This window comes from Pteronotus mesoamericanus, unplaced genomic scaffold (assembly GCF_021234165.1).
Source record: "Pteronotus mesoamericanus isolate MK-2021 breed Mesoamerican mustached bat unplaced genomic scaffold, CSHL_Meso_final contig_78, whole genome shotgun sequence".
Taxonomy (NCBI): domain Eukaryota; kingdom Metazoa; phylum Chordata; class Mammalia; order Chiroptera; family Mormoopidae; genus Pteronotus; species Pteronotus mesoamericanus.
Window position 1 is genome coordinate 6,945,111 of NW_026555258.1, and position 27,416 is coordinate 6,972,526.

Sequence of the window (27,416 nt, forward strand, 5' to 3'; positions counted from 1 at the left end):
ATAACAGCCACACAAAAGTAATTTGCTTGCCAAAGAAGTGTTCTTCCAAGTTATGGATTCCATCACCTCAAATTCCAACAATATTCTATCAGAAACACATCTCCTAATCACGTTTGTTAAGGTCCTGAAGTGGAAGCTGGTGAGCAGACAGAAAGGGGACGGATGTCCCCATGGCCTAGCCTCTAGAAAAAATAGCCCAGAGTCACATTTAGCCGAGGAAAGCCCCAAGAGAGGGCTAGAGGGAGACAGGACTGCCGTCGTTGCATATTTAAAGCATGTGTGTTCCTGTGGAGTAGAACAGAGAACCAAGGGTCTAACTCCAGGGAGGCCATTTTGGGCAAAGGGTAAGGAAGGCCTTTCTATCATGGAAAGCTGTCAACAACGCCGAGTCCCTTGGGAGGCAGCCAGTTTCCACAACCAAGTAGAAACTGGAGGTTAGTCTATAGACTAGCAGTCCCAGTAGTGGGAGCCAGGGAACAGAGAGCCTGGGTGGTCCCTTCCTACTCTTACGAGAGTGTAAGAGTCTTTAAGCCCTTCCACCTTGAGCATTCCAGGGAAGGGGCCAGAATTCGAAATGACTTATCCTCCCATCTGCATGTTTTAAAGAACACACACGCTTGCACAGCACCTGAAAAGTGGTACAAACTTGCAGGGTCCGCTCTAGCTCAGAGGCTTGGGCCAGGCACAGCTCCTAGCGGGGCCCAGGGTACGATGGGGGCAGATCTTGTGTTGAGACAGAGTGCCCAAGGGCTGATCAGAGTGCCAAGGCTGAGGCCAAAAGGGATGGAGAAATGTTTTGAGTGCCAGGACCTCACTTCCTCCCCAGCAAAGCTTGAGGTGGGCTTGTCTATGTAGTTGGAGGGGCCAACACGACCACCACAACCACCCAGCTAGCTGCCCCAAAAGGGAATGTCACTATCCTGGAGGGGCCCAGCCAGACTGATTAGATCCCAGCTCCATGAGGGCAGAGGCAGGAAAAACAGAAGTCCTAGAAAGCAACCTCTTTCAAAGATGAGGGGCAGGGGACCTATTTGCTGCTTTGAGTTGGAGAGGACAGGGAGGCAGTTTGGTACCTACTGTCTTGGGCAGGCTACCCTGTGGGTGATTGCATTATAATCCACTGTTCATATATACATATATCTCTCCACCCCCACATTTAGAGTGACAGCACACTGACCAATGAAAGCTGGATCAGCGAGCTTTATTGCACACGCCTTGCCCAGCACTGCCCAGCAATCACTCGGAGAGGGCTCCACGGCACTGCCCGAGGCTGACGTGTTCTGCAACATGTTTTCTTGGAGGCGGCCTCTTTTTGCCATTTGTTTTCTGAAAAGGTATGTAAGTTAGGCCTGTTGTGAAAAACAAAAGGAAAACATCACATGAGATGTTTGAGTCACTGAGGCATGAGGAAATGGTCCAAGAAGGAGAGATGAAGACCAGCAAGCAATAAGGAACTGGTGGCAGTCTTCCAACATTATAAAGGTTCATATAAATCCCTGAAGTCAAGCAGGCTTGGCCAGTTGTGTGAAATATACTGGAAGGATGTGAAGACAGATCATGACTTCAAGACCAATGGAAGGAGCCAGCTACTGCCAATGGCCTTTGTCAGCAATGCAGTTCAGTACGTCTACACATCTGCTCCGACTCTGTGCGTCTGCTTCAGGTGGTGCTATTTCCGAAGCACGTCCCCTGGGGATATTCCTCTAACGCTCATAGAGAGACTCACCCCGATTCTTGGCTCTGGGCTACTTCTCCAGCCTTAAGAAAAATGCCACTACCTCTCGTTACCAAAGCCACAGGAGTCCGGCTTCATTATCTTAGACAAACTGGGGCTAAAGAAGGTGAGTAACTTGCTTAAGGTCATGGTCAAACCCTGGCTGGACACCTGACCTGCAGTCTTGTGAGCCGATGCACTTTCTCCATCACGCCTTTGGGGACCTCAGTAGTCCCCAGCCTCCAGCTAGCAAGTGAAGCTGGTTCCTACATTGTCTCTTGCACTGTGCACCAGGTCACTGCCCACTCACCTGTAAAAAGCTCTGGTGAGAAGGAAGAGACTTTGTTTTACACCAAGGAGCCAGTAGGCTCTAAAAACATAGGAGCCAGGTGTAAGCCCCACCACGTCCCCGCCTCCCCTGTCCCCCACCGCCCTGCTTGACCCTCCCAGAACACATGCATTTGCTCATTCAGTCCTTAATATAGACACGCCATGGTCCTGTGCTAAGGATGTACAGGTGAGGGAGCCAGTCCAGGACCCCTTTTGTCATGGAACTTACAGGTTAGAGGGAGAAACATTAATTGAATAATCTCACTAGTCAATACACAATTGCCAGTGGAAGTAAGTGCTCTGAAGGGCAGAACACAGCAATACAATTCTGTTAAAGGGGCCCGACATTGAAGGGCGGCTGTAGGGCACGGCTCCCTCGCTGCGCTGAGATCTGAAGAGCGGGAAGCTGGAGGCAGCAGAACAAGCTCCCACAGCTCCAAGTCCTCTGGCAGGAGAAAAAGGCACACTCAAGGGGGCCAAAGGGGCAGCTCTGCAGGCCAGTGGGAAAAGGACTCCCCAGGGATCCCTCCTGGGAAGCCTACGGGCACACGGGGGGTCCTGGAAATCTAGTCTTGGCCACACGTAGAAAGGTCAGGAGTAGACCAGCTTCCTTCTCCTCTTCCCAGCACCACAGTGGCACAAGGGCTTTTATGAAATCCTACCCTTTCAAAAACAGTGGTTACGGAAACAATGACATCGCGGATGTTTGTCAGGGCCTGGGAGACTCGCCGAGGGCCCCAAGGGGCAAACATGGAGGGAGACATATTTGCTCTAGCAGCATTTTTATTTACAAACAGCAATTTCCATTGACTTTATTTATACCATAAAAAAGCCATTTACAAGCAAGAAACAAGAATTCAGAACAAAATTAAGCAGCACTGAAATAGTCATGTCACAAATCGAAAACAAAATGAATACAAGAGTAAAATATCATTTGAATAAATAGTCTTAAATTCATGCTATAAAATAATCCTTAATGGCAAGTTACTAGTTGATACAGCATCCGCTTAGCTAGCTTCATTTACTTCATATGGTGATGAAGTGTGGAGTTGTGAGGTTACCAGTTTATATTGCAAGATAATGACACTGTCAAGTCATTCAAATTGCTCAACCATTTATAACGGAAAAATGTGTTAGCCCTACTGATAAAAGTGGTGAGAGAGATGGTTTTCACATTAGGAAAATGGTCATTCTCAAAGAAAGCAGATAAGTTTATCTCTTACTACATCAGGGCAGCAACCAAAGGCTTAGGCAGCAAGTCCAAAGGTTGAATTCACAGCATACTTGTCACTGAGGGGCAGCAAGAGGTCCGTTGACTGAACCCGCTGCAAGGTTCACTCCAGGACTTGATCAAGAACTACGAGAGCCCTGTCTGTGCAGGCCCAAAGAGGACAGGCTCTCTTCCGGGCTGAGAAGTCAAGCACTGGGCAGAAACAGTGGAAACACTCTGGCACTTATTGAAGAAGACATATGTGGCGTGTGACAACCATTACAAATTTGGAACAATGTGAATGACTCTTCTGAACGTTTAGTTCAGTTGCACTGAGTAATATGAAATCTATGATTTATGAACTAGTTTCATATAAAGAATTTACATAATTCCCCAATACTTTCATATATAAAATTTAATAAATAACCCTGACCAGTCTAGAAGCACCATTCAAGGGGCTTGTGCCCTTGGAAAATAGTTTAGGTGTTGCATATTTGAGTCCCTTTCAGTGGAGGCTTCACAGGAAACCATTACAGAATTTAACAATAACAACGAGGACAACAACAACAACAACAACAAAAAAATCACAGTAACTAACAGAAAAAGTTGTTAAAATAAAATACAATGATTTCTTTAAAGTAAAGCTCATTCACACAAGTGATTTCTCCCCCTCAGCCCTTGTTTTGTGTTCCTGCAAATTCTTCCTATAGTCTAGGTTGTAAAAACAAAGTGAAAACAAAAACCACACACAAAAATATGCAGGCCTATGGTCTGGGCTAAGGGAAAATAAAGACTTGGTTATAACTGCTCTCATTAGAAAAGACATTTACTCATGCTCTGGAAGATTTAAAAATGATCAATTTAGTTCTACAGTATATTCTGCTTAACAGTGAACCGACAGTATCCTTTCTGCTATTAAAAAAAAACAAAACCCACAAAAAACTGCCGAGGCAGAGCCAACTGGGAGGTTTTCCACTGACCAAAAAATTAACTTGTCTTCATATACTGTATTTACAAATATAATTTCTAAATGTATTTACAGCTTTAGTAGAAATGAGAGAGTAGAGAACTGATTAGAATGAAAATAACTGTTTAGAACCACAAACTTACGTAAAGTATAAAATTCTTTGTTTTCACAGTTTGTAATAACAGGTAAAACCCCTGTAGAAAAGGACGCCGTCACTGCCTTCACATTGTCTACGTATGGAAAAGGGAGCTCAAGAAGAGACTCAATTATGAACAAACCTATATGAATTCAGGATATATTTTACTGTAAAAGATTTCTTCACATATCACTTATCTTAATTGATTTTTGCATTTGTTATAAATGAAACATCTAATCTAAAACTGTACAGAAATAGGGACTTTGCTTTTCAAAAAGAGTTGTTCTAAGGAGTTACACAGCGTACTTCGTCTGTGGAGACGAGAAGTGAACTTCGGGGAGAGAACGTTTCTGGTCTGTGGTCATGTTACTCCTCCTGGCACATCCTCATGTGACAAGGCACAAGTAATTGCTGCTGCCCGGTCTGAATGGAGTGATCTTTTACCTGCCGTGCACGCTGAGAGGCATGACAGGACACACGCTCAGAGCAGCTACACAGCTGTGTGCTGGCCTCCGCGCCGCCTCCCCCGAAGCCCTGTGGAACCTTACAGTACTGTGTTATGGCTTGAGAATTCTTTCTTAACACTGCTAGCAGTGGAAAGGGTAAAGTGTTAGCAACATGAATGGGAGCAAGTGGAACTTGCAAAATGTGGAATCATATTCAAGAGAAACTCAATCAATTTTCTGCCCCTTAACAGTCCCATTACAATGTTTGAACCTGAACTGTACAATCAAAGCAATGTATATTTTTGTCAAAGACAATTTTGGATAAGTCACTCTTTGGTAAACTCAAACCAGTTAAACAAATTTACAAATACAAAGAACTCCGTGTAAAGAAGGTTAAGACTGACACGGTGACAAGAACCAGGACATTCGAGGTGCTTGCCCCAAGCGCTCTCTGCTCCTACCTTGCCTGATACATCACAGAATGCTCTGGAGACCTCTCAGAAGGCCTCAAGCCTGAGAGAAAAGGAGGTTCCTTCCCTGAGCCTCACCTCTCATGTCCTTCATTTGGGCATCTCTTGTCACAAACTTAATTTTGTATCACAACACAAATTTTTGCATTTAAGTCTTTAAAAATAAATCAAAACCAAACTTATTCGTGTAAGGAAAAAAGAAACCACAAACAATTTACCTGAAACCCCAGAACATAGTTAAGTGGGTAAACACTTGGGGTCCAGCCTCCCCTTGAGGCACGCGGCTTTGACAGGAGTTGAGCAAGTGCTTCAGGGAGAGAACAAGCCCCTTACTTAGGCAGTTTGACAGGAAAAAGGCATACGCATACCCGATTTAGCAAGAGCCGCTCCTCGGGAGCAGCAGGATTCGAGTGTAGTCTGTACATAGTAACACTGATGTGTAGCGCAGCGGTTCACACGTGAACACATCCTGTGTGCTAAAGAGATGCCACTGCACAGCTACCACTCCTGGGGACTATCACACACAAGGGCCTGAATGACTCACTTTTTCTCAAAATAACCCCCCACGAAACAAAAAAAATAATCCCCCCAAACCCTCCCCCTTTCTTGGCATTTTAAGAGCCAAAAAAGCATGGAAAACCAGCAAACATCTATTTTGTATTCCTTTAACTCCTAGCCTCTGAGGTTGGTCTTTTTGCTTGTTTTCTTTTAGGTGGTTTGTGCTGTGCTCTGCTGGGAGAGAGGCACGGGCTGTGACTCTCAGAGCCAAGGTCTCAAGCACAGAGTCGGAAGTGCTGACCTCCCGCAGGCAGCCTGCAGCACGCACTCACCACCCAGGCGCTCACAGAATCCCCGCCAGAGGATACAGTACCAAAGCAGTCTTGTTAAGCCCGTTTTGTTTACTAGGAGCACACGGGTGAACAAAATATAGAACTAAAGACATTTCCTAAAGCTCTAATAAAACATTATTCAAATAGGACTATGTTTTTATACCATAATGTGTTTGCCAGCACATACTTTTGAGGTCTCTTTTCAAGCTATAAACTCAAGAGAGGAAAATAACTGTAATTCACCATTACCATTTAATTTCACATTTTCTACAACTATACTGACCTAAAAGATAGAGAACATAAAGATAGCACCACGTGACAAAGAAAAAAAAAAGGTGACACACACAGATTTGGTGACACACAGAGTATCTCAGAGGGCTTTTAACTGTTGGTTTCTTGCAGCAGGAAACACGGAGAGTGGAGCAGCCTTGGAGGCTCTCGTTAGCACACACAATACTAAGAGAGATATATTGCTTGCAATTCCCATAGAGTATATCTTTACAAAAGTACAAATTCCAAGTTCTGCAGTTTCCCTGGGAACTGCATGTAGATAGAAAAAGTTGCTGTGCACCTGAACTGGCTGTTTGAAAAAAGAAAGGAAAAAAAAAAAAAAACCACAACACTGCTTGGAGAATATTGTAGACAGAACTACAAATCCCTTTCCTTTAGTGCGAGTAGTAACTCATGGTAGAGAGTGATTCGATTTAGTTACCTGGTATGTATGTTTCTACAGTACGGAATGAAGGTAGATTCGGAGGCCAGTAAAAACATTGAAAACCACTGCTCCTTTGGGGTTGGCTAATAAAACACTACAATATGTAAAAAGGTCAGCACCACGGGTCATCCAGCTTACCCGCTGGACAACTAACAAAAATTCCAAATGGTTTCCAACTAGAGTTGAATACATTTTATGGCATTTGGTTTATGTATTTGTTACGAAGCAGAGCTATGAACACTGTGATTTGCTTTGCTTGCTTTTGGACACAATGATTAATATATATGAAAACCTATTAACATTCTTTCATAAGGGACATAAAGGGGCAAAACCCTAACACATTAGGTAGGGACGGGACAGAGTCAAAAGCTCTGTTCACATTGTATTAAATTATATATTCTTCTTACATTCACCTCAACCAGAATAAAACCAAATTTGAGAATGTATATATACTATATATATAATAATCACTTTATTATATATATATATAAATTGTCTAACTACTCCGTAAAAGTAACTTTAAATTAGAAAAGGTTACCCATTTATATCAGCTGACGGCACCCTAGTCCCTCTCCGTGGAAATGCACTGGTGCCGGTGCACGACGGCCCCAGCGAGAGAGTACGCCTCTTGGCAGAGAATACAGGGTCAACCAGTTGGCATAGCTAAGTCACTGGCAGATTTTGGATTAAGAGTTCAGCCAAAGAGGAATACTGTCAGCCTGTGTTTTCCCTGGATACGATGCCCTTCATGCTTTGAGCTCCTTGGGGGAGGGAGGATGGGGGAAAGGATAAACACAATGAAGTGTTCCTTCCAGAAACCTTAGAAAAACTGCCAAGAGACCAAGAGATTTCCAGATGGTTGGGAAAACTAAAGATTACAACAAAGCAAATCACAAATATGCATTGATTTATGTGCTTTGTTTGGGTGCACTTCTTTACCATCTTAATCAGGAGCATCGGACACTGTATGAATTTCCATGCGGGAATCTAGGGCCATCTCGGAGGCCGATGCATCATTTTCCAGTTTCTGTTCCACATACACATCTGTCCTCTCAGGGGACTCAATGCGACCCCTGACTTCGGCTACCCCTGGGTGGTTTTTCCGCAGGTGCTGGTTGAGGGTACCTTGGAATGGAAAGCACTTCCCGCAGATCTCACAGCGGAATGGTTTGTCATCAGTATGGCCCCGGATATGGTACTCCAGTTGGTCCTTCCGTGTGTACTTCTTCCCGCAGAACTTGCACACAAAGGGGGTGATTCCCATATGGAGTCGCATATGCCTGTCAAGGCTGCCTTTCTGGTTGAAGGACTTTCCGCAGTAAATACATATCAACCTCTCGTTGTACGGGTACCAGTGACCTCTTGCACTCCTCTCCCGGGGACTGCTCTCATACCCAGGGTTACTCATCACAGCTTCGCTGTCTGAGCCCTGCACCAAGCCCTGCAGGTCGCTGTGCAGATGGACGGACAAAGCCCTCTTTTGGCGGGCACGGCCTCCTCGGAAACAGCTCAGCATGGACCTGGATGGGCTGGAATTACTCAAACTTCCGAAAGCTTCTGATACGCTGGCTGGCTGTGAGGCTGCCTGGGAATAGGAGTACGCGTGCTGGAGCACAGACCCATAGGAACCCACGTTCACCGCCACAACTTGCTCCCCGTCGACCATCTCGGTGTGGTAGCCGTCGTCTCCCAGGGAGGAGCTGTCGGAACAGCTGGGCCGCTCGGACTTCTCCATCTTCACCTTCACCTCAGCGATCTGGCTCTCCCTCACCAGCAGGTCCCCTGGCTCATGGTCCCCCTCTATCTGAATCTCGTACTCAGACACGCTCCCGCTGCTCCCTCGGTCCGAGTGCCCTTCCTCCTGCAGGCGGCTGCGCAAAGCTTTGCTGGGCGTCGTCTCCATCCGAAGATCACTGCTTGTGGTGGGCTGCCGTACCTGAGAGCAATAGGGAGGGGAGATCTCAACTGGGTTGGCGAAGAAGCTGCCATCTTTAACTCCATTCCGGCTCTCTGGAGTCTCTTCAGCACCGACGGTGACAGAATCAACGTCCCCAACACTGATTTTTGAATGGATGCTCTCTAGGATCTGCGTGCACTTGTCGATGACACACTGCATCTGAAGAAAGCTAGCCGCTGTCAGAAAACTGACAACGTCCTTCAGCTGCAAGGACATCCTTCCAGTGTAACAAAATGAAAGCAACTGTTCGAACACATTGGGATTCTTAATCACTGATATTGACAAGCCACTCATGGTACTTAATGCTGAATGGTCCCGGAAATATGGGGAGCTGGCAGCAAGGACTGCTTTGTGGGCTCGGAATGGCTGACCCTGAATGTGGACAATGATGTCACATAGTTTCCCTTGCAGGCGGAGTTCGTTTAGCTGGCTCAGAACGGTGCTGCTGTACTCGGGCACGTCAAACTGAATAAAACTGCTGCTGTCCATTTCTACTGACATGAAGCGTAATCTGCGGAAAGAAAAAGTTTCGTAATTCACCAATGACTCCTCAGTACAAGCAGCAGAAGCACAAGCTGACAAAATACTACCACCACTGCTGTAGCTACTGTACCTCCTAGGGTCTACCTGAGCACTCTTCCTCTTACTTATTTTCAATCTTTCACGTCCTGGTTAATTCACCTGAAGTCAAATAATCAAATGATTGACTGGCCTAGTATCCTAACGGCCTAACTTTCATCTTGATCAAAATCAAAACACGTTATATATAGTAGGGCCATTTCAGCTCTGATGGAGCATTTGGCATAAGTTTAGGAAATCTATCTCCCTGTTTCACCTAACTTTGAGGATTTTTACCTTGTGTAAAAAAGAAAAGTAAATTCAACGTTCTGCCTCATTTGTATATTTCCAATTGGTATTTATCAATATATGGGCATACTGGATACAACGAGTGGAGCTGAACCCTGTTTAGTTTAGAATTTGAGTTGTTGTCTTCAAGTACATTTTTTCCCTTTCAGCTCTGGACACCTGTATATATCTTCTGGGGTTGGTAATTCATAGAGCAACGCTCAGTCCCTTTCAGGGAGTTCTTAGGATTACCAGACATTTGGTTCTAACACATCCATGGAAACATTGGGTCCTTGACCATTTGGACCAAATATGCTCATGGATGTTTTTGATAGCACCAAATTTCAAGGATCTTTTGGCATGCACCAAATGTCTCCATGGACATTTTAGACAGGAACAAATGTCCCATAAGGAAGGGTTTTTTAGATAGCAGGAGCAAAAAGAACGCCAGGCATCGCAAGTGCACAGTGTTCATACACTGGCACACCCAGCACAGGCTGGCTGCCCCTTGCCTAGAATCAGAACAAACCCAAAGGCGGCAAAAAAATAAAGTAAAATAAGAATATATATATATTCTTATTATATTTATTGTATATGTATTAATATACAAATATATATATACACACATACACACACACACATATATATACATATATAAAATAGCATATAATTTTAAATTACAAGACAATGTGCCGCTAAATTTAAGACTCCTGCAGGAAAGGATCAGTTTGTGTGACTAAATCTCATCAGAATTTTCTTATCACACCAGATTTTGAGTTGAAACATATTAGTTAATTAAAGAGAAATATGGTGCCCTTATTTATCCTAGATTTATTATTGAAGTCAATTTGAAATCTGTACAGAATTAACACATTTTTAGGATAACATAAACTGGCAAAATTAAATTGAAAAAAGGAACGGAAGCACCACAGCAGACACGACCTGCGGGCCCCCTGCACGGCTCTAGATGCTCATTAACGTGCCTGAAGCATTTCAGCTCACATGCAGAGGTTGGACACTGGAACACGGCAAACAGCATAAAAAAGAAAACTGCCAACTTTACTAAGTAAGCAGATTTCACAGTCCTAAAGGAAATACTAGCAAACATAAACTATTAAAAGAACATCATAGTATGGGAAAATGTAAAGATGGTTGTATGTTAGGAAATATACAAATATAATTTGCAACATCAATAAGTCAAAGGAGAAAAAACAAGATGGCCAAAGCAATACGATGTGAAATGCATTTTAGAAAGCTAAATACCCTTTTAAATAGGGGAGAAAAATACTCAATAAGCTAGAAATAGAACAGTAGTTTCTTAACATAATAATAGTATTTACTGCAAACCAGTGGCAACATCATATCTGCATTTCCCCACAATGTATTCAGTAGTGTGCCCATGAGCTAGCCTCATATCCCTACCTCCCAGGGATTAAAAACACATTAGCATTACAGCCCATCTGAAAAGTCCTACAGACAAGAATTCCATTTAACTCAGTAGTCTGCAAACTCATTTAAGTGTGAAACTCTCCTCTCAAGGTACACATATTAATATTCCAAAGAATTAGTGTTCCCTGGTGCACACTCTGGGAGACACTTTTGTGAAGGCATTCCTGTTAGTGCCTGGGAGGATACAAGGTTGTCTGTCCATCACTTCTCTTACTTAATATTGTTCTGGAAATCCCAGCCAAAGCAACAAGACAAAGAGAAAATTAATGCATACAGCCATTTAAAAAGAGAAGGCAAAATTACTGTTCAAGGCAGATATAACTACTTACACAGAAAACGTAAGATAATCACTTGAAAAAAATCTGTTAGAATCAAGATCTAGTGAGTGAATAGTTTCAAAAATTATTGTACATTGAAAGCCATTTAGATATGATGATGACAAGTTAAAGTATCAGACAGTATACAATACTTGGCGGGGGTGGGGGAGGACAACAAAAAATAGGATCTACAAGAAAAAAATGACAAGAGTTTAAGAAGAACAAAAACATGTCTAAATGAAAACATACGTTTCTGGTAAGAAGACTCAACCCTATAAAGAGGGATATCCCCCCCACCCAAATTAATTTATAAATATAATGTAGCACAATGCAGTGGTTTCTTAAAAAACCTAACAGAACAATTTTAAAATTATTCTAGAACACTGCTGTCCAACAGATATATGTATAATTACACACATGCAAGGTATATGTGTAACATTTTCTAGCAGTTATATTGTTTAAAAGAAAAATAAAAAATTACTTTTAATACATTTTATTTAACCCAATATATCTAAAACATTATCATTTCAACATGTCATCAATATTTAAAAAATTATTTAAGTCTTTGAAATCTGATGTGTATTTTATACCAACAGCATATCTCGATTTGGAATAACCACATTTCAAATGCTCAATAGCCACATTTGACTAGTGGTTACCACATTGGACAGTGTAGTTCTAGAATAAATACTGAAGATGTCTTAGAACAAGAAAAATACAGCCAAATGTATAGATGTCAAAATGTATGATTAGGCTATAATTCATTTGGTAAGTATGTCCTGAGTGTCTTCAACGTGCCAGGCACTAGAGACCAAGGAAAGCTACAATCCTCTTGTTATAAACTGCGATAAAAGCTATGAGATCTTTCATCATGGGGGTGTGGTCAGAGAAGGCCACTTAAACAAATGAGGCTCCAGCTGAGACCTAAGTAAGGCAGCCAGAAAGGAGGTGCGAGGGCTGCTGCAGGGAAGCCCTCCTATTTCCCAGATGGAAGGAAGCGGGAGTGCAGAGGCGAAAGTCTGAGTTGGGAAGGAAGGAAGGGTGGCAGCACTGCCGGGACGAGGAGCAAGGGGAAGGGCACAGGCCACATGGGCCCGTCAGCGTAGAAACTGGACCAGGATGGGCCTTGTGGGCCATTTCCAACCATGGAAAAGGAAGAATTCTTAAAATAGTTGCTGCTTAAATAATACCAATAAATAATAATAAAGTTAGGTTCCTTCTTCACAACATACCCCCCCAAAAACACTTCTAGAGAAATCATTTTTAAGCACCCAAAGACAGATACCAGAAGAAGGAACAGAGATTTAACCATAAAAGTAAAAACTTATAGAGATACGTTTTATCAAAAAAGGTCAAATTATTAAAAATAGAAGTATTTTTAAAAATCAATGAGACAAACATAACAATTGAAAATTAGGCAAAGAATATGAACAGATGCTTTTTAAGAAATTTTTAAAAATAGCTTTTAAACAGAGATAAAATGCTTAACAACTCCACCAATAAACAAGGGAATACAAATTAATATGAGACACATTCTTCTTTCTCAAATTACCAAGACTTAAAAACACAACCCATCTGGCATTGCTAGAGAGGGGAGTGTTCTCAAGTACTTCTAGGAGGCAAGTAGAATGAAAGCCTTAAAGTGGGCATTTCTCTCTTAAAAATTTTTTTTTTTCAATGACTCGTTGACACACAATATTGTATTAGTTTCAGGTGTAAAACACAGCGATTAGGCATTTATATTAAAATAGGCATTTCTCTTGACTCAGCACTCTGGACCATAAAAAAAAAAAATCATGGATATAGGCACAAGAATTTATCCACAAGTCTATTCAATTACAATAGCAAAACAATGGTAACAACTTAAATGTCCAACAATAGAGTATTATTAAAGCACAGTACACCTATATGCTGAATATAATTATTAAAATTATTTTAAAGAATACAATTTCACTCCACAAAATGTAACCCCCTTAGGGGAAAGGGATTTTTATCTGTTTTATTAACTATCTGCCAGATTACTACCTGGCACATAGCAGACACTAAATATTTGCTGAATGAATATTTAATAACACAGCAAAAACTTAGGTCATAGATCAAATGCAAACGAGCATGAGGGATCTTTTTGGGTAATGGAAATGGTTTAGCACCAGATTATGGTGACAGCTGTACAACTTTATAAATTTATTAAAAATCACTGAATTATACATGTAAGATGGATGGACTTTTATGATATGTAAGTTATATCTCAATAAAGTTGCTAAAAATTAGGTAGCAATAAAAGGATATTTCTAAAAGTATGTATGAGTATACGGATATTAAATACACACAGAAAATACTGAAGGAGTGTAAAGTGGTACAAATACTTTGGAGGGCATTTTAGTAACATCCACCAAATTACAAACGCACATCCTTTACGACTGGGTAGTTTTAGTTCTAAAAATTTACTACAGCATTTTCATAAGAGCAAAAAAAATCAAAACAAATCAAATGCCCATCAAAAGGAGCCTCACTAATAAATTATGGTACATCCATACGTACATCCAGACTATTACAGAACCAGAAAAAAATGAAGGAGGAAGCTCTTTAGTACCAACATGAAACAATCACCATGATACTTTGCTGAACGAAAAGAGTGAGAAGCAGAACAGTATAGTACATATGCTATTTGTACAAAGCAGTATGAAAACACTCATACCACTGTTTCAGTATATACACAGTACTACATAGATATGCACAGCATATTTCTGGAATGATACACTAAAACATTAACTGCCTCTTGCAAAGGGGACAGGGTAGCTGGAAGATCTATTAGCTTTCAGTGAACCTTTTTAGATTCTTACAAATTTCTAAACTAGCCCTGGCTGGTGTGGCTCAGGGGATGGAGAGTCAGCCTGTGGACTGAAAGGTTGTCAGTTCAATTCCATGTTCAGTTCATGTCAGGGCACATGCCTGGGTTGCAGGCCAGGTCTTGGTTGGGGGTGCATGAGAGGCAACTGATCTTTTTCTGGCACATTGATGATCCTCTCCCTCCCTTTCTCTAAAAATAAATGAAACCTTTTAACATTTTTTCCTAACCTATGTGAATGTATTACTTATTAAAAGAAACATTTAAAAAATTTTAAGACAACTCATCCAGTTTTTAAAAAGATAAGAAAATGCCATAATAAAACCATTAGGAGCATGAATTTGGAGTGAGATCCGGTTCAAATGACACCTGCTTTCCACTTGTAAACCTTAAGGAAGGTACTTTATAACCATTCGGAGTCTCAGTTTTCTTATCTTTAAAATAGGAACACTAGTCCTTGCCTCCTGGGTTGTTATGAGGAATATGTATAGGGAGTAGGAAGCGCTTAGCACAATGGCTGCTTGAAACATGGTAAACAGGTTAGCCATTAGACCCTTTTTAGGGACAAAGGATGGTGTAACACAGAACTGCTTTGAAGTGAGACTTGGATATGAATCCTGGCTCTGCCACTTTCTAATAAAAATAATAACAATGAACATTTAAATAGCTATGTGGCCTTGGACAAGTTAGTTAACAGACTTCCTTATCTAGAAAAGGTCTTGGAAGAACTATTTCCCAACCTGACTGCCTAATAATTAAATGAGAGAAATTCACACAATAAATGTGTGTAATAGTCTACATATAATGAGTACTTACCTTGTACTAAACACCTTCTAAATATACTAATTTGATCCCCTCATGAATTCTGTGAGGGAAATGCTATGATTGTTCCTGTTTTATAGATGAATAAACAGGAAAAGGAGCTAAGGCACCTGCCAAAGGTCCCAGAGCCAACAGGTGAACCTGGTCTGGCTGCAGAGGCCGTGCGTGCCTGCACCAGGCTGCTTCTAGAAACACAGAAACTGGCTGGCACCGACCAAGTGTCCAAATGTTACCCATTCATTACATCATTTACCTGACACAAGGGCATATAAACAGCGACTTTTGAAATTAAAGGTCAAAAGGAAGTTGGATTTAGGCTTTTTAAAGGGACAGAGTCTTGGGCAAAAGCCAGCAGAAAAAGGAAAATAATATACTATTTCTATAAGAGTCTGTAAAACTGAAAATAGTTCAACAGTGAAGCTTCCTCCTCCTGTGTGGCTTTTCATCATCTCAGAAGAACAGTAGAGAACTACACCTGAAAAAAAAAAATCAGTGAAGAGAGAAAAACAAAAGACCATGATTAACACCTAAGAGAGGGATTCCATTTTTCTGCAAAATGAGAAAGAAAATGCTTCACTCTCCTCTCCTTTACATTAACACGTCCTTCAGCAGTGACAATGAGATTCAGACTCCTGCCTAAAGCTGTTAACAAGCAACACTCTTGAGTATGAGGCTTCGAAAAGACTGACACACAGGGAATCTGCAGGTAATTTAAGTCCTAGGCACATTACCAGGCTGAAAAGGGAGTAAAAAACATAATTAAAAATCACAAGTTTTACACTCAATGACCTGATTTATCGAGTCCAGTGAGTAGTCTCAAGGTAAAGGAAGTCCTACCCTGCTACAGGGATATGCAGTTCAAATACGATCTTTTCCAAATATGGAACAGATCTCTGTATCAACAATTTTCCAACATGGGCTACTCATACTGGTTTTGGATAGGTCTTGATATCTCCCCTACATGGAATGCCAGTGGGCCTACACCTAAGTTTTATCAATGTTTCATTAATTTATCTTTAAAATAAAGTATATATGTATATGGTCAAACTTCAAATCATAGTGGAGAAAAATATAAAATGAATAGCAAAACTCTTTTCCCAGTTCCTCTTCCCAAAGATAATCACTGGTTAAGAGCTGCTGGGTATTCTTTCAGAGAGAATTGTAAACATCAGCATAAAGTGTCCTATTCTCTGCTTTTAAAAACCCTCCCACAGCAGCACAAACTTGCCTGCTCTCACCTTTTCTGACTTTGCAGCGTTCTGCGGGTCACACTGGCTGCGCCACACTGTGCGCTTCAGCAGTCCCCACTGGAGAGCAGAGTGGGAAACCAGGTAAACAGTCATAGCATCTCCTCCTAGCAGAGAAGTGCTGGGTTAGCTTTTCATTTTCATCAATATTGCCAAATTACCTCCCAAAAGGGGGCGGCAACTACCCTTTCACCAACAGCACACAGAAGTGCCTAGTCTGCCTATAATGGTCATTAAACTTCCTCACTTTTGCTGAACTGGTAAGTTAAAAAGAGTATCTCGTTTTGATGTGCATTTATTTAATTATAAATGAGGTTGATCATCTTTTCTCATGTTTAAAGGCAATTTATCTAAGTCTGTCTTTGAATTGCCTATTCATATCCTTTGCCCATATTTGCCTTTTTACTGAGTTGTCAGAACTCTTTGCAAATTAAGGAAATTAGCCTTTTGTCACATGTACTGCAAGTACGTATTAGATTTAATTGCAATCACTAAATGGCATACTGACTGGGAATTTAAATTATTTTTCTACATTTATAGGAAATATTCATTCCATTTCAATCTTCTGCATGCTCGAAACCGAAGGGAATTCAAAGATGAGGAAGAGTCCCTGTCTTGCAGTTTGGTACAAGCTTCATGCAGATGCATCACTACTCAGACATAAGGGAATGAAATTCACTTTTGATAATGCAGAGAAGTGATTTATATTAGTTTTTCATTTAGACTAAGTTTGCAGCTGCTTCAGAAAACAATAATGAACTTGATTATTCCACTCACTAAATACATCAGAATCAGTAGTTTTTAATTCAGCAGATTAATCACTGGTCTTTCTGTCACATTATATTAAGCAAAAAACCACCCCCAAACTAGACATTTGCATTGCTATATCTTAATTTAAAAAACAAGGATATAGAACCTATTTTTCTTCAATACCATTAATACTTATTTTAACATTTTGTTTTTGTTTGTAAGAACTATACTTTTTGGCTAAGAATGTGAAATACTTCTTTTAGAAAACACATGGAGAGGACTTAGCTGAACTGGTCTGTTGGAAAGTTCCTAACTGTCAGCTCCTCCACGTCACAGTCCTCCTCTGCTCATTCAACCAAAGGACATGCAAACTTCCTGCTCTTCAACTTCTTTGATATGAGAACACTTCACATCCCTGGGGCAGCTTCCGCCTCACACACAGCCCCTGCCATGGTCCGGCTCTGCCACTGCTGGTCTCAACAGTGGGGTCTGGGACAGATGACCTCTGGAGTGGGCAGTCTGAACATTCGTGCACTTCCACGTGTCCAACCGCTGCCTCAGCAACCATAAAAGGGGATCACTTCCACCTCCCACCACACTCCTTAGCCTCCCCCCACTTACCTGGGAAAGCCCATCATCATCACTAAAGAACCAACACTTGGAGAATGTTTGAAACATGCTACGCGTGTCGTCAAGGCCTTACGTGCAGTATTTCACTGAATCCTCCCGGCCTTCTTCCAGAAGACAGGCACTATTACCACACTTTAGAGATGAGGATGCTGAGGGTCCAAGAGGCTACCTTTCCCAGGACTGTTCCCAAGTCTGCCCACCTACACCCCCTGCACAATGAGCCTTGTTTAATTTGTCCACTGGGAGTGGGAGGACCAGCAGAAGCAGGCAGGAAGAGCTGAGGAAAAGACAGGATGAAAAGAAAGCTTTCCCTGGGTTACATTCCTGCCGGGGTGGTGGCCAAGGAAAGGGATAGGGACAGGTGGCAAAAATCCAACTGCTGCCCAGGGCTGCTACTCCTTCCTCTGTGAGTACATTTCAATAATATCCATCAAAATTTCAAATGCATATCCCCCATGACCAAGCAACTTCAGCTCTAGAAATTTAGTACAGTGCCCTCTTTCTAGATCACAATCACCAACTGAAGTATATTACATCTTCCGTACAGCGTTTATCCCCTCTCCCCCTCAGAGCGCCTAACCCAGGCTGCTTTTACCTGCTTTAGGTAAACAGCTATTTTTATATGCTAAAGCCTCAACTAATCAGAAACCAGTGATCTAGGGCTCAAGTAACTGGTCGTTTTAATGTTTGAAGGTGAAAGTCACAGACAGTAGATGCTGCCAAAACACAGGTTCAACCCAAGTTCAACAGAATTCAAAGCAGCATTGAGACTGGTGTTCAAAAAGCAAGGGCAGATGTGAGGGGCCAGGACTGACCAAGCACCGACAGCCCGACAGCAGCAGCCAGGCCAGTGCAGGCAGGGGCCAGACAGAGCCACAAGGAGTAGAGAGTGAGGGCGTTCAGGGAGGAGAAGGGACACCTACCTGCTGGGGGGTGAAGGCAGACTGGGCAACCAGAGGAGGGAAGCCTGTGCATGGTGTGACACTGTGGGAAAGCCACAGGGGAGAATGGTACTGTCCTGTAAATTACCAAACAAGCCAGCCTGGGACAGTCCTCTCACGGTCCCGAAGGAAAAAGCAAAGGAGAGGGATCCTGGTAATCAATATATATACTGCTCTGAGAATATAACTCAGATCTGATGCAAGACCATACATACAACAAGATCCCACCCAAAAAGCTACGGAGCATACCACTACACCCAAAGAGATACTGTTCCGAAATGCAACACACAAAGGAATGATACCCCTAATCCAGGTTCCCAAACTCACAAGGAATAAACACATTTTAACTGAAGGAACTTTAGAATAAAAAAGTCACTTCACAATGACAGGGAAACCAGCTGACTATGATCCTTAACAGACAGACACACTGACTGATCCTCAGAGGGTGAACAGGTACCAGTTAATCGATATTCTGCTCTTCCTTTCATCTTGCTCCTCTCACTGAGTTTCAAGCAAAAGAGGTAAAAAGGCAATGATTGCCCTTACATATGATAACACTACAGGGTCACATAACAGAAAATACCCGATTCATGGGAAATACAGCCCCCTGAGTTTTCAAATATGTTGTATGTTTACCAATTTCTTATAAAGCACCAGGAGGGTTCGATTATTTTCCACTTAATGCTACTTTATTCTTATGACAGTATTTTAAAAAGACTTGATTATCACCAAAAAATAACTAAAAGAAAGCATGAATGAATATTTCGCAATAGCAATATAAAGGCCTTTCCAAACATGGCATGGGCCCCAGCAGCCACAAAGGCAGAGACAAATGCATTTGGCCACATGTAAGTTTATGACCCCCCCCCTCCAAAAAACATCCCCTTAAAAGATAAATGACATAGTGAGAAAAAATATGTGCACATTTGACAAAGGGCTACTTTCTGAATTCCTTAATTTATATTATAAATTAAACAGACTAGGGCAACAGAGAAAATCCTACGGAAGAAGGGGCAAAGAATATTAACAGTTCAAAAAAAAAAAGAGAGACATGACCAAAAAGCATGTGAAAAGCTGTTTAGCTTTTATTCATGACTAAATACATGTGAATTACAAAAAGAAAAAATGAAATACCATTTCTAACATGTCAGAATTGCACATGTTTGAAAAGAGCTGGCAAGTGTAATCCTGAGGGATAACCTGGTTGTAGTGATCAAAATGTAAAAGGCATTTACCATTTGGTCCACAATTAACTGCTAGGAATTGAGTCTACAAATATACAAACACTTACAAAAGTTTGTTACGATATATGTACTGAGCACTTGTATTTGTTTTAGTAAAAAATAAAATAAAGATAGGGGAACAACCTCAAAATCCCCAAAACACTGATTCAAAAAACCAATCAACAATGAAACACTCGCAGCCACCAAAAAGAGATAGATCTGTACACTTTGACAAGAGCTCTAATATTTAGCCATATATATAAGTAAGATGTATGTATGTATGTGATTCCCTTCATGTACTTTTCTTAAAAGAATAAATATATGCCAGTGTAGAAACAGTGACATGAAACTATTAATGCTGGTGACTTTAGTGAACGAGGATTAAGGACTGGTGAGATAGAAAGGAAACAGACTTTATTTTATACTTTTTGATTTTTTAAAATCATATAGCTGTATTATTCTTGCTAAAAATTTTTTCCTAGATATTATAGGACTTTACCTAAAAATATAATTTTTTAAACCAAAGAATCTAGAGAAACATAGGCTACAAATGAACAATTAATTGTAACAAGCAATTACAGAGACAGAAGCACAGAGCTATAAGGAACAATGATTAACACTGATTACTTGTGACCAAAAAGAGATTTTTAAAAATCAAATGAACAAAAACTTCATGGTAGAAGTAATATTTGAATAGGGTTTTGTATTTAAATGGAACACGAAGAACACTCCAGATGGAAAGAATAGCAAGAGCAGAGAAGAGCGGAGTGAAAATGTCTGGGGTAGTGGCTGGGGTCCAGGTACAAGGGCTGACGCGGGAACGAGGAGCACCACAGTTGGAATGAGGGGGCCCTGAATGCCAGAGCGGAAAACGTGAACGAAATCCCGCAATAGCCAATGTGAACAGGGCCTGGAGACTGAGGGATGGTATCCATTCTGGGAGACAAGTAAGTCCAGCCTCAGACAGGCTGTTTAGGGTACCCCTTGGGCATCTGAGAGGAGTTGTCCAACAAGCAGTGGGAAATACAGTGCTGGAACTGCAGACAAACAAGAATCAGAGGTGGCAATCTGTACGGACTGAGGATGGAGGTGGTAAGAGGTTACTCGAGAGAGAAGGAAAAAAAAAGCTGAGAACAGAAAAGTTGCTTGCTCCTACAAGAGAAGTATTGTAAAATGAAATCTCATGAAAGAGGTACCATCCACAGTAGCCTCTCCTTAACGCATCATTCATTGGCTAATAAAACTTTGTATCATGTGTTTTGTTAAGCTGATAAGGAAACCATATAATGAAAACCAACACCAGCTAACATCTCACACTGCTGACCTACTGAGGAGAACCTGAAGATGGGAAATGACATGTAAATGTCATCTGGGCAAAATACCCACATGGGCCTTGAAATCCCCTCTATAACGTCCTTGGGCAAAGCCGTGTGGCCATTTTCCTATGACAACCAAACAGAAGTGTACCATCAATTAGCAATGGGCTGATTTTTTTGAGCCTCCCACACTGCTCAACTCTTCGACTCCTGGTGCTGAGCCCTCTGAGGGCAGGGACTGTGTGCCCAGAGCTCAGCAGTGTGTCTGGCAGAGAGAGGCTCTCAGCATATGTCAGCAGATGCAACCTAAACCAGGTTGGTCGCTCAAAACCCACGACTGCCCCCACAGCTGCACCCTCAGCTTTCAGCTGTCCCTGCTTAAGACGAAAGAGATGTGGGACTGTCTCTGCCAGCAGGCAAAAAACCCAGTGAGACAGCTCATTCCCTTTAGCCTATCAACGCTGTAACGTGCTCCGCTTCATTTAAAAACACCCAGTGACACTTCCAAGAAAGGAAGGCAAGGCTGCAAATTTAAAGTTGTTTAAGGCACCCAGAGTTACCCATTATTCTCAATCAAGATGCTCATGACTCCAAACCCAGACGTGCACCTGCTGGCTTCGGTCACCTGCTGATACTAGAGACACAACTCATCCAAGGCTTTCCCTATCAGGCACTGAAGACTTGAAAATCCCTAACTTTCATTCTCATACAGAAAGTCATTAAAAAGACCACAGATGGAAGCACTAGGGACAACAGGCATGGGAGCAGCAGTAATAACTATATAAAAATAACTTTTCTAGGTATTTCTGCCTGGGTCTAGATCAAAACTAAAATTGAGCTGTCATGAATTACAATCTCATCCTTTAGAAAGCAGCAACCAAATAACACCAGGGCTGCAGGAAACATTCTGGTGCTGCTGAAACCCCAGGCAAGAAAAAAATAAATAAAATGGCATTCTGCAATGGATATTCATGAAGCACTCATCCTAATTTAAAAGGAAACAAGTCTAGAGTTCTTACTGCATTAATTCATGTGAGCCTGAAAGAACATTTTTATCCAAACTGTTAGATTCCCTACCAAGGCGTTAACATTCTCCAAGGCTGCTCAGATACACTAATTCTGAGAGCGCGGTTTGGTTTCACAGTGAGATTTGTCTTTCAGTCAACATAAAACATCAGAAGCGTCTTCTGAGCGTTCCTAGCAGGGTAGAAACAGTCTCTTTAACCTTTCTGGCAATGTTAAAAACCAAGTTATTGAGCTCCTACTGTGTACTGTATGCTAAGTAAGCTCTTTACCTGCTCACTCAACCTTCACAACAACATTCCAAGAGAGAGACTGCAACTATCCCTATGCTACAGGCGAGGAAACAAACTCAGACTAAGAGCCTTTCCCCAAGTCACTAAGACTGGCTGAGCCAGGATGTGAACCTACATTTGTCAGTCTCCAGAGCCAGAATTCTTAAATCTTGTAAGAGTAAGATTTTAATTCCAGCACAATGGCGAGATGCAGGTGCTGGACTTGTGCTGATCAGTTTTTAGTAGAAAGAGAATTTTTACATAAGTACGTATCAAGGCACCAACACAGTGGTAATTGAGGGGTTACAATTTGCTGTACTTTGTATAATTTGTACCCATTTATCTGCATAATGTTCATTCTTTTTAGTTCTGTCTACGAAGTGGGCAAATAGATGTTTTAAATTCCAGTCACAAATTAGAAAGATTTGTTTCAGGTAAAAGAATTAATAAGTTTTCTTAAGGCAAAGAACTCAGAAATGGCAAGGAGTAGCATCCTGTATCTGCTTACTGCTGGCACTTCAGGGGGCACTGGAACTGGAAAATACTTTTAAGTCCCCACCTCTTAGGACAAAAGGGTTAGAAAAGTTCACCTTGAATTCTTCTTCCATGAGGTTTTCCACTCTATCAATATCAACCAGAAAATAACCATTAGAAATTAAACTGCATTTAAGCTGATGACCTTCACTAAGCTAAATTCAACAATTTGTCAGCTATAAAACATTAGATGAACAGAAGTCTGAAAAACATTAAGCAGAATTTAAACAAAAATAACATGAAAATTAATGGGAATGAGACATAATGAATGATGGCATCCTAGATTCATGACTGACTTTTTTAACAAGCACTTGAGCCGGAAGGTGGAAGCAGGATCCAGGGACATGCAGAAACCTACAACTCAGGAGATACACTGAGGTTCAGCAGTCTATCATTTCCCCAACGTGACACATTTACACCTAATATTAATGATGATGATGATTAAAAATGTATTAAGCAGTTACTAGGTGCTGAAAATCTGGATCGAGAGAGCTTTTGCCTTTCTTCTCCACAGGAGGTTTCTGTCCTCCCTGAGCTCACCTTAGGACCCCTTGTGTTACCATCTGACAGGTGTACTGCCCTAGTCAAACTCCCTGCCTGGCACTGTCCCCAGAGCGGGTCACTCTTCATATACTGTTTTTCATTGTAAAGCTCACAGCAACCCTATGAGGTCGATTCTATCCCCACACTACAGATGAGAAAACAGAGGCTCAGGCACATGACATAAATTGCCCAAGTTCACAAAGCTGGTTAGTAGCCTTGCTGGGATTCAAATCCAGGCCTGATTCCAAAGCTGATGGTCTGTCTTTCCCCACGGCCTCCAAACAAAGAATTACATGATTTTTTTTTTCTTTTCCCACAATTACGAGTAAACATTGTAATGTTTCAGAACTTGGTTTTATGGTATCAGCACCCTAAAAATGAAAACTGAAAACATCTACCTTGAATGGCAGCATTAGAGATGAGTAACATATGACAGAAAAAAAGCTGATAACAAAATGTCCTTTGAAAAAAGGAGGGGGCAATTTAAAAAAACAAAGTTGTTCCTCAGCAAAAATCAAGAAGTATTTAGTGCCCCTTACAAAAGTCAGATACTACAAGGCTCAGAGAGATGCTTTAGGTCCCAATGTCCTCAAAAAACTCCCAGCCCACTCAGGACAAGAGCAAGTTTAATAAGCAAGGAACAAGCACCGCACCCTGGGCTTCAGATTCTGTGCGCCACAAAGGCAGGGGGTAGGGCAGCAGGGAACACCCTCTGGAGGAAGTGTGTCTTCAGCAGGGGCTTGAAGGAAGTGAAATGGAGAATTTACACAGAGGAGAAGGAAAAGGAGGCCAGCACTTCAGAAGGGGAAACAACCGGAGCAAAGCCCGAGAGCAGGGATTCTCAACCTCTTTCATCTCATGGCACACACAAACTAATTACCAAAATTCTGCAGCACATCCCAAAATACATTTTTTTGTCCATCTGACCAAAATATTAAAAAGGTCTAATTTTGATTCATTCACATCCTATGGCTATTGTGTTAGCTGTTGTCGTTTTCATATTTGACAACCTAAGGGAAACGAGGTCATTGCCCCTGACTAAATGGCCAGGTATTGCACGTTTTAAAAATTCTTGCAGCGCACTAGTTGACAACCGCTGCCCCAGAGACAGTCGTAAACTCGCTCCCAAAGGGAACAGTCTCCAAGAGGGCGAAGGAGGGAATAAGGTTCCCGTAGGTGCAGAGGAGCCAATCAAGGAAAGCCGTGAAAAGACAGGGTGAGCAATGACTGGACACAGTGTGGCAGGCAAGAGGCCACTATTCAGCCTTGAAGAACAGTATAAATGCCATGGCCTCTTGGCTGATCACCTGGCCCCTAAGCTCTCCCTCCATCTCTTACGAAATATCAGGAACCACCTCCAGTCGGCTGCCCTCACCAATGCCTTTAGAATAGCTTCATCTTCGGCCTAGTGTTCAAGTTCCTTCAGGAACTAGCCCAACCAATCCTTCCTCCTATTCCTTTCCTATATGAACCCTTCTCTACAAGGAGGCTGGCCTATGCACAAACTACTGTGTAAGATCACCGGACCTGATTTGTTTTTTCCTATCTGAATCCTACTCACCCTTTAACAGTCAGACCAAACCCCTCTCTCTCCTTAAGCCTTCCCTGACCAGTTGGTCCATAATGACCTCCATCTCTCCTTCCCCTTAATTCTACAGTGCACAGCCTTGTCTAATAAATTACCTTTTTACAGGTAAAGTTTCAGCACCCACTGTAAAGCTGCTCAGAGGCTGTCTTCTTCTACACCCCCCCAACATGGAACAGCATCTTGACATTTAATAAGCAAACACTCAACTCTTTTCTTGACTTCCTATATTAAGTTTTGCATTAGCATAAAGAAAGGATGGGGGAGGGGGGTTTCTAAAGTCAGAGACCAGCTAAGAAGCTGTTGCAATAATCCAGATGTGAAGCAAAGAGGGCCTGGACTAGGGAACAAAGGGAAAATGGGCAAATACAAACAACGAAAAAAATTTTGCACGCAAAAACTCAGAGAGATGTAATTGACTACTGCTAGAAACAAAAGCAAGGGATGAATTATGATTAAGGTAAGGTTTAGAAACGCTTCTTGGAATCATTTTAAAGCTTGTCTGAAACCTAGTGTATTAAGTGGCCAAAAAGTCCTTATTTGCAAAAAGTCTTCAGTGAAACTCCCCAGTATCTTGAACCAGGGACAGCCCTACAGATTTCAGACATACACAGAAAAATGGAGTTTGAAGGGTGTTCAGAGAGCTAATCCAAAACCCTCACTGACCAGATGGGGAAACTGAGGCCCTGCGTGGAAGAGGCTTGCTGAAAGCCTCAAGCCTGAGACTCCCAGACTAATGCTGCCTTAAAGCACAGCTGCCAAGCCTAGAAGGACACTCTACCCCCGAGTCCAGCCCCAGCCCAGCTCTCCGTAATGGCAGGACCGTATCAAGGCGAGGGTGAGTACGAAGCCGTCTAGGGCCAAGCACGACGCGCCGCCGCCTGTTTACCTGGAGAAAGGCGGCGGCGTGGGGCAGGGACTCCGTTGCAGCCACCAGCAGAGCCAACCTGCCACCCGGCCCGGTTACACAGGGGTTTCATTAATCCGGCCTCCTCGTACAAAGAGGTAGCGCGCCCCAGGGTGAAGGGCCCGGAAGCAGGGGATCCCCAGACGCCCAGGGCGGCGGCGACTGGAGAGCCCGGGGCAGCTGGCCGAGCGCGACCCTCTGGCCCCCCAGTGACGCCCGGGCTCCCGGCCGCGCACTGTTGCCCCTCAGGGGCGCGTGCCTTGCCCGAGCAGGTGCCCCGGGCCTCCCGACCCCGCCCGGCCTCTGCCTCCAGCCCGCGCCGCCCGCCCACCCGCCGGCCGGCCGGACTGACCAGGCGCGGACGCTCCCGCCGCGCCCACAGGGAGCCGGACAGCGGCCGAGGACTGTTCCTCGCCGCTCCTGCTATGCCCGAGCCTCGTCCGCCGCCCGTTCTTTCCGACCGGTGCACCTCACCTGCCGAGAGCGCCGCGCTCACATCGCCTGTCCGCGGCGCTCCCTCCGCCGCCGGCGCCAGGCCCGTCCCCGCCGCTCCGGCAGCCGCCCCAGCCCGCGCCCCCCGCCCCCGGAAGCGCTTCTCGGCACCGCCCCCTGGGCGCCAGCGCTTCCGGGCAGGAGCGGACTGAGAAGGCGGTGCAGTGGAGGGGACCCTTCCCTGGGGCTCCGGGGTCCGGGTTCCGCCTCTAGCACGCCCCGGAGCCGCACCGCGGACGACTGGGAGAGCGGCAGCCTTGATCCCGACTCCAGGAGGGAGCGGCGGCGGCTCGGCTCGCCAAGCCTCTCGCCCGCGGTCTCCTCGGTTCCCCCTGCTGGCGGGAGGAGGGTATCGCAGTGGGACGCTCTCGAGGCTCTCGGAGGGGAGTGGGTAGGAGGCCACGACCCCTCCACACGCTGTCACTAGGGCTCAGTGCCCACCCCCTGCTCAGCTATCCTCTTCCAAGATCCTGGCTCCCAGAGCGTTTAGGGCACCTGCCGCTCACCTGGCGGGACAGCTGAAGGCAGTGAGGTGCAGTGACTCGAGCACGGGCCTGGGGACTTCCCATACAGGGTCAGCTAATATAGGGCCTTGGACAGATTTTCTCTCCCTCAAAATGGAGATAAAACTACCGAAGTTGAGGTTATAAAGCCTCTGTCACAGAGCAGGTCTCAGAAATGTACACTGCCAGATTCTTGGAGACACTCCAATCTTCGCACGGGTGAGAGTGGGAGCTTTGCCCAACATTTTACTCAGCCTTGGGCGAATTTAACTCCCTTTAAAGAGCTTCTCTTTGCATTTTGGTGGACTCCTTAGTAGTCGACAGAGTTCTATTTTCCTTTTTCTGATTTTGTAATAAAAGTAAACTAGGATTCTAAGTACTAGATCTCTTCAG

General features: G+C 43.2%; 1 protein-coding gene across 2 annotated transcripts in view; it reads right to left on the bottom strand.

Moving 5' to 3' along the window:
* Positions 1 to 26,588, bottom strand: part of LOC129079261 (zinc finger and BTB domain-containing protein 34) — a 265,100-nt gene extending 238,512 nt beyond the window's left edge. Inside the window, exons 1-2 of one of the 2 annotated variants that reach the window (XM_054584359.1) lie at positions 26,503 to 26,588; positions 7,298 to 9,286 (exon numbers count right to left, since the gene is read on the bottom strand). In XM_054584359.1, coding sequence (XP_054440334.1) covers positions 7,762 to 9,276 — 1,515 coding nt within the window. In that variant the 5' untranslated portion in view covers positions 9,277 to 9,286; positions 26,503 to 26,588 and the 3' untranslated portion in view covers positions 7,298 to 7,761. Of the gene's footprint in view, positions 1 to 7,297; positions 9,287 to 26,502 lie in introns of those variants that run through there. The other variant, XM_054584360.1, reaches the window with a different exon arrangement.
* Between the last annotated feature and the right edge of the window lie 828 nt (positions 26,589 to 27,416).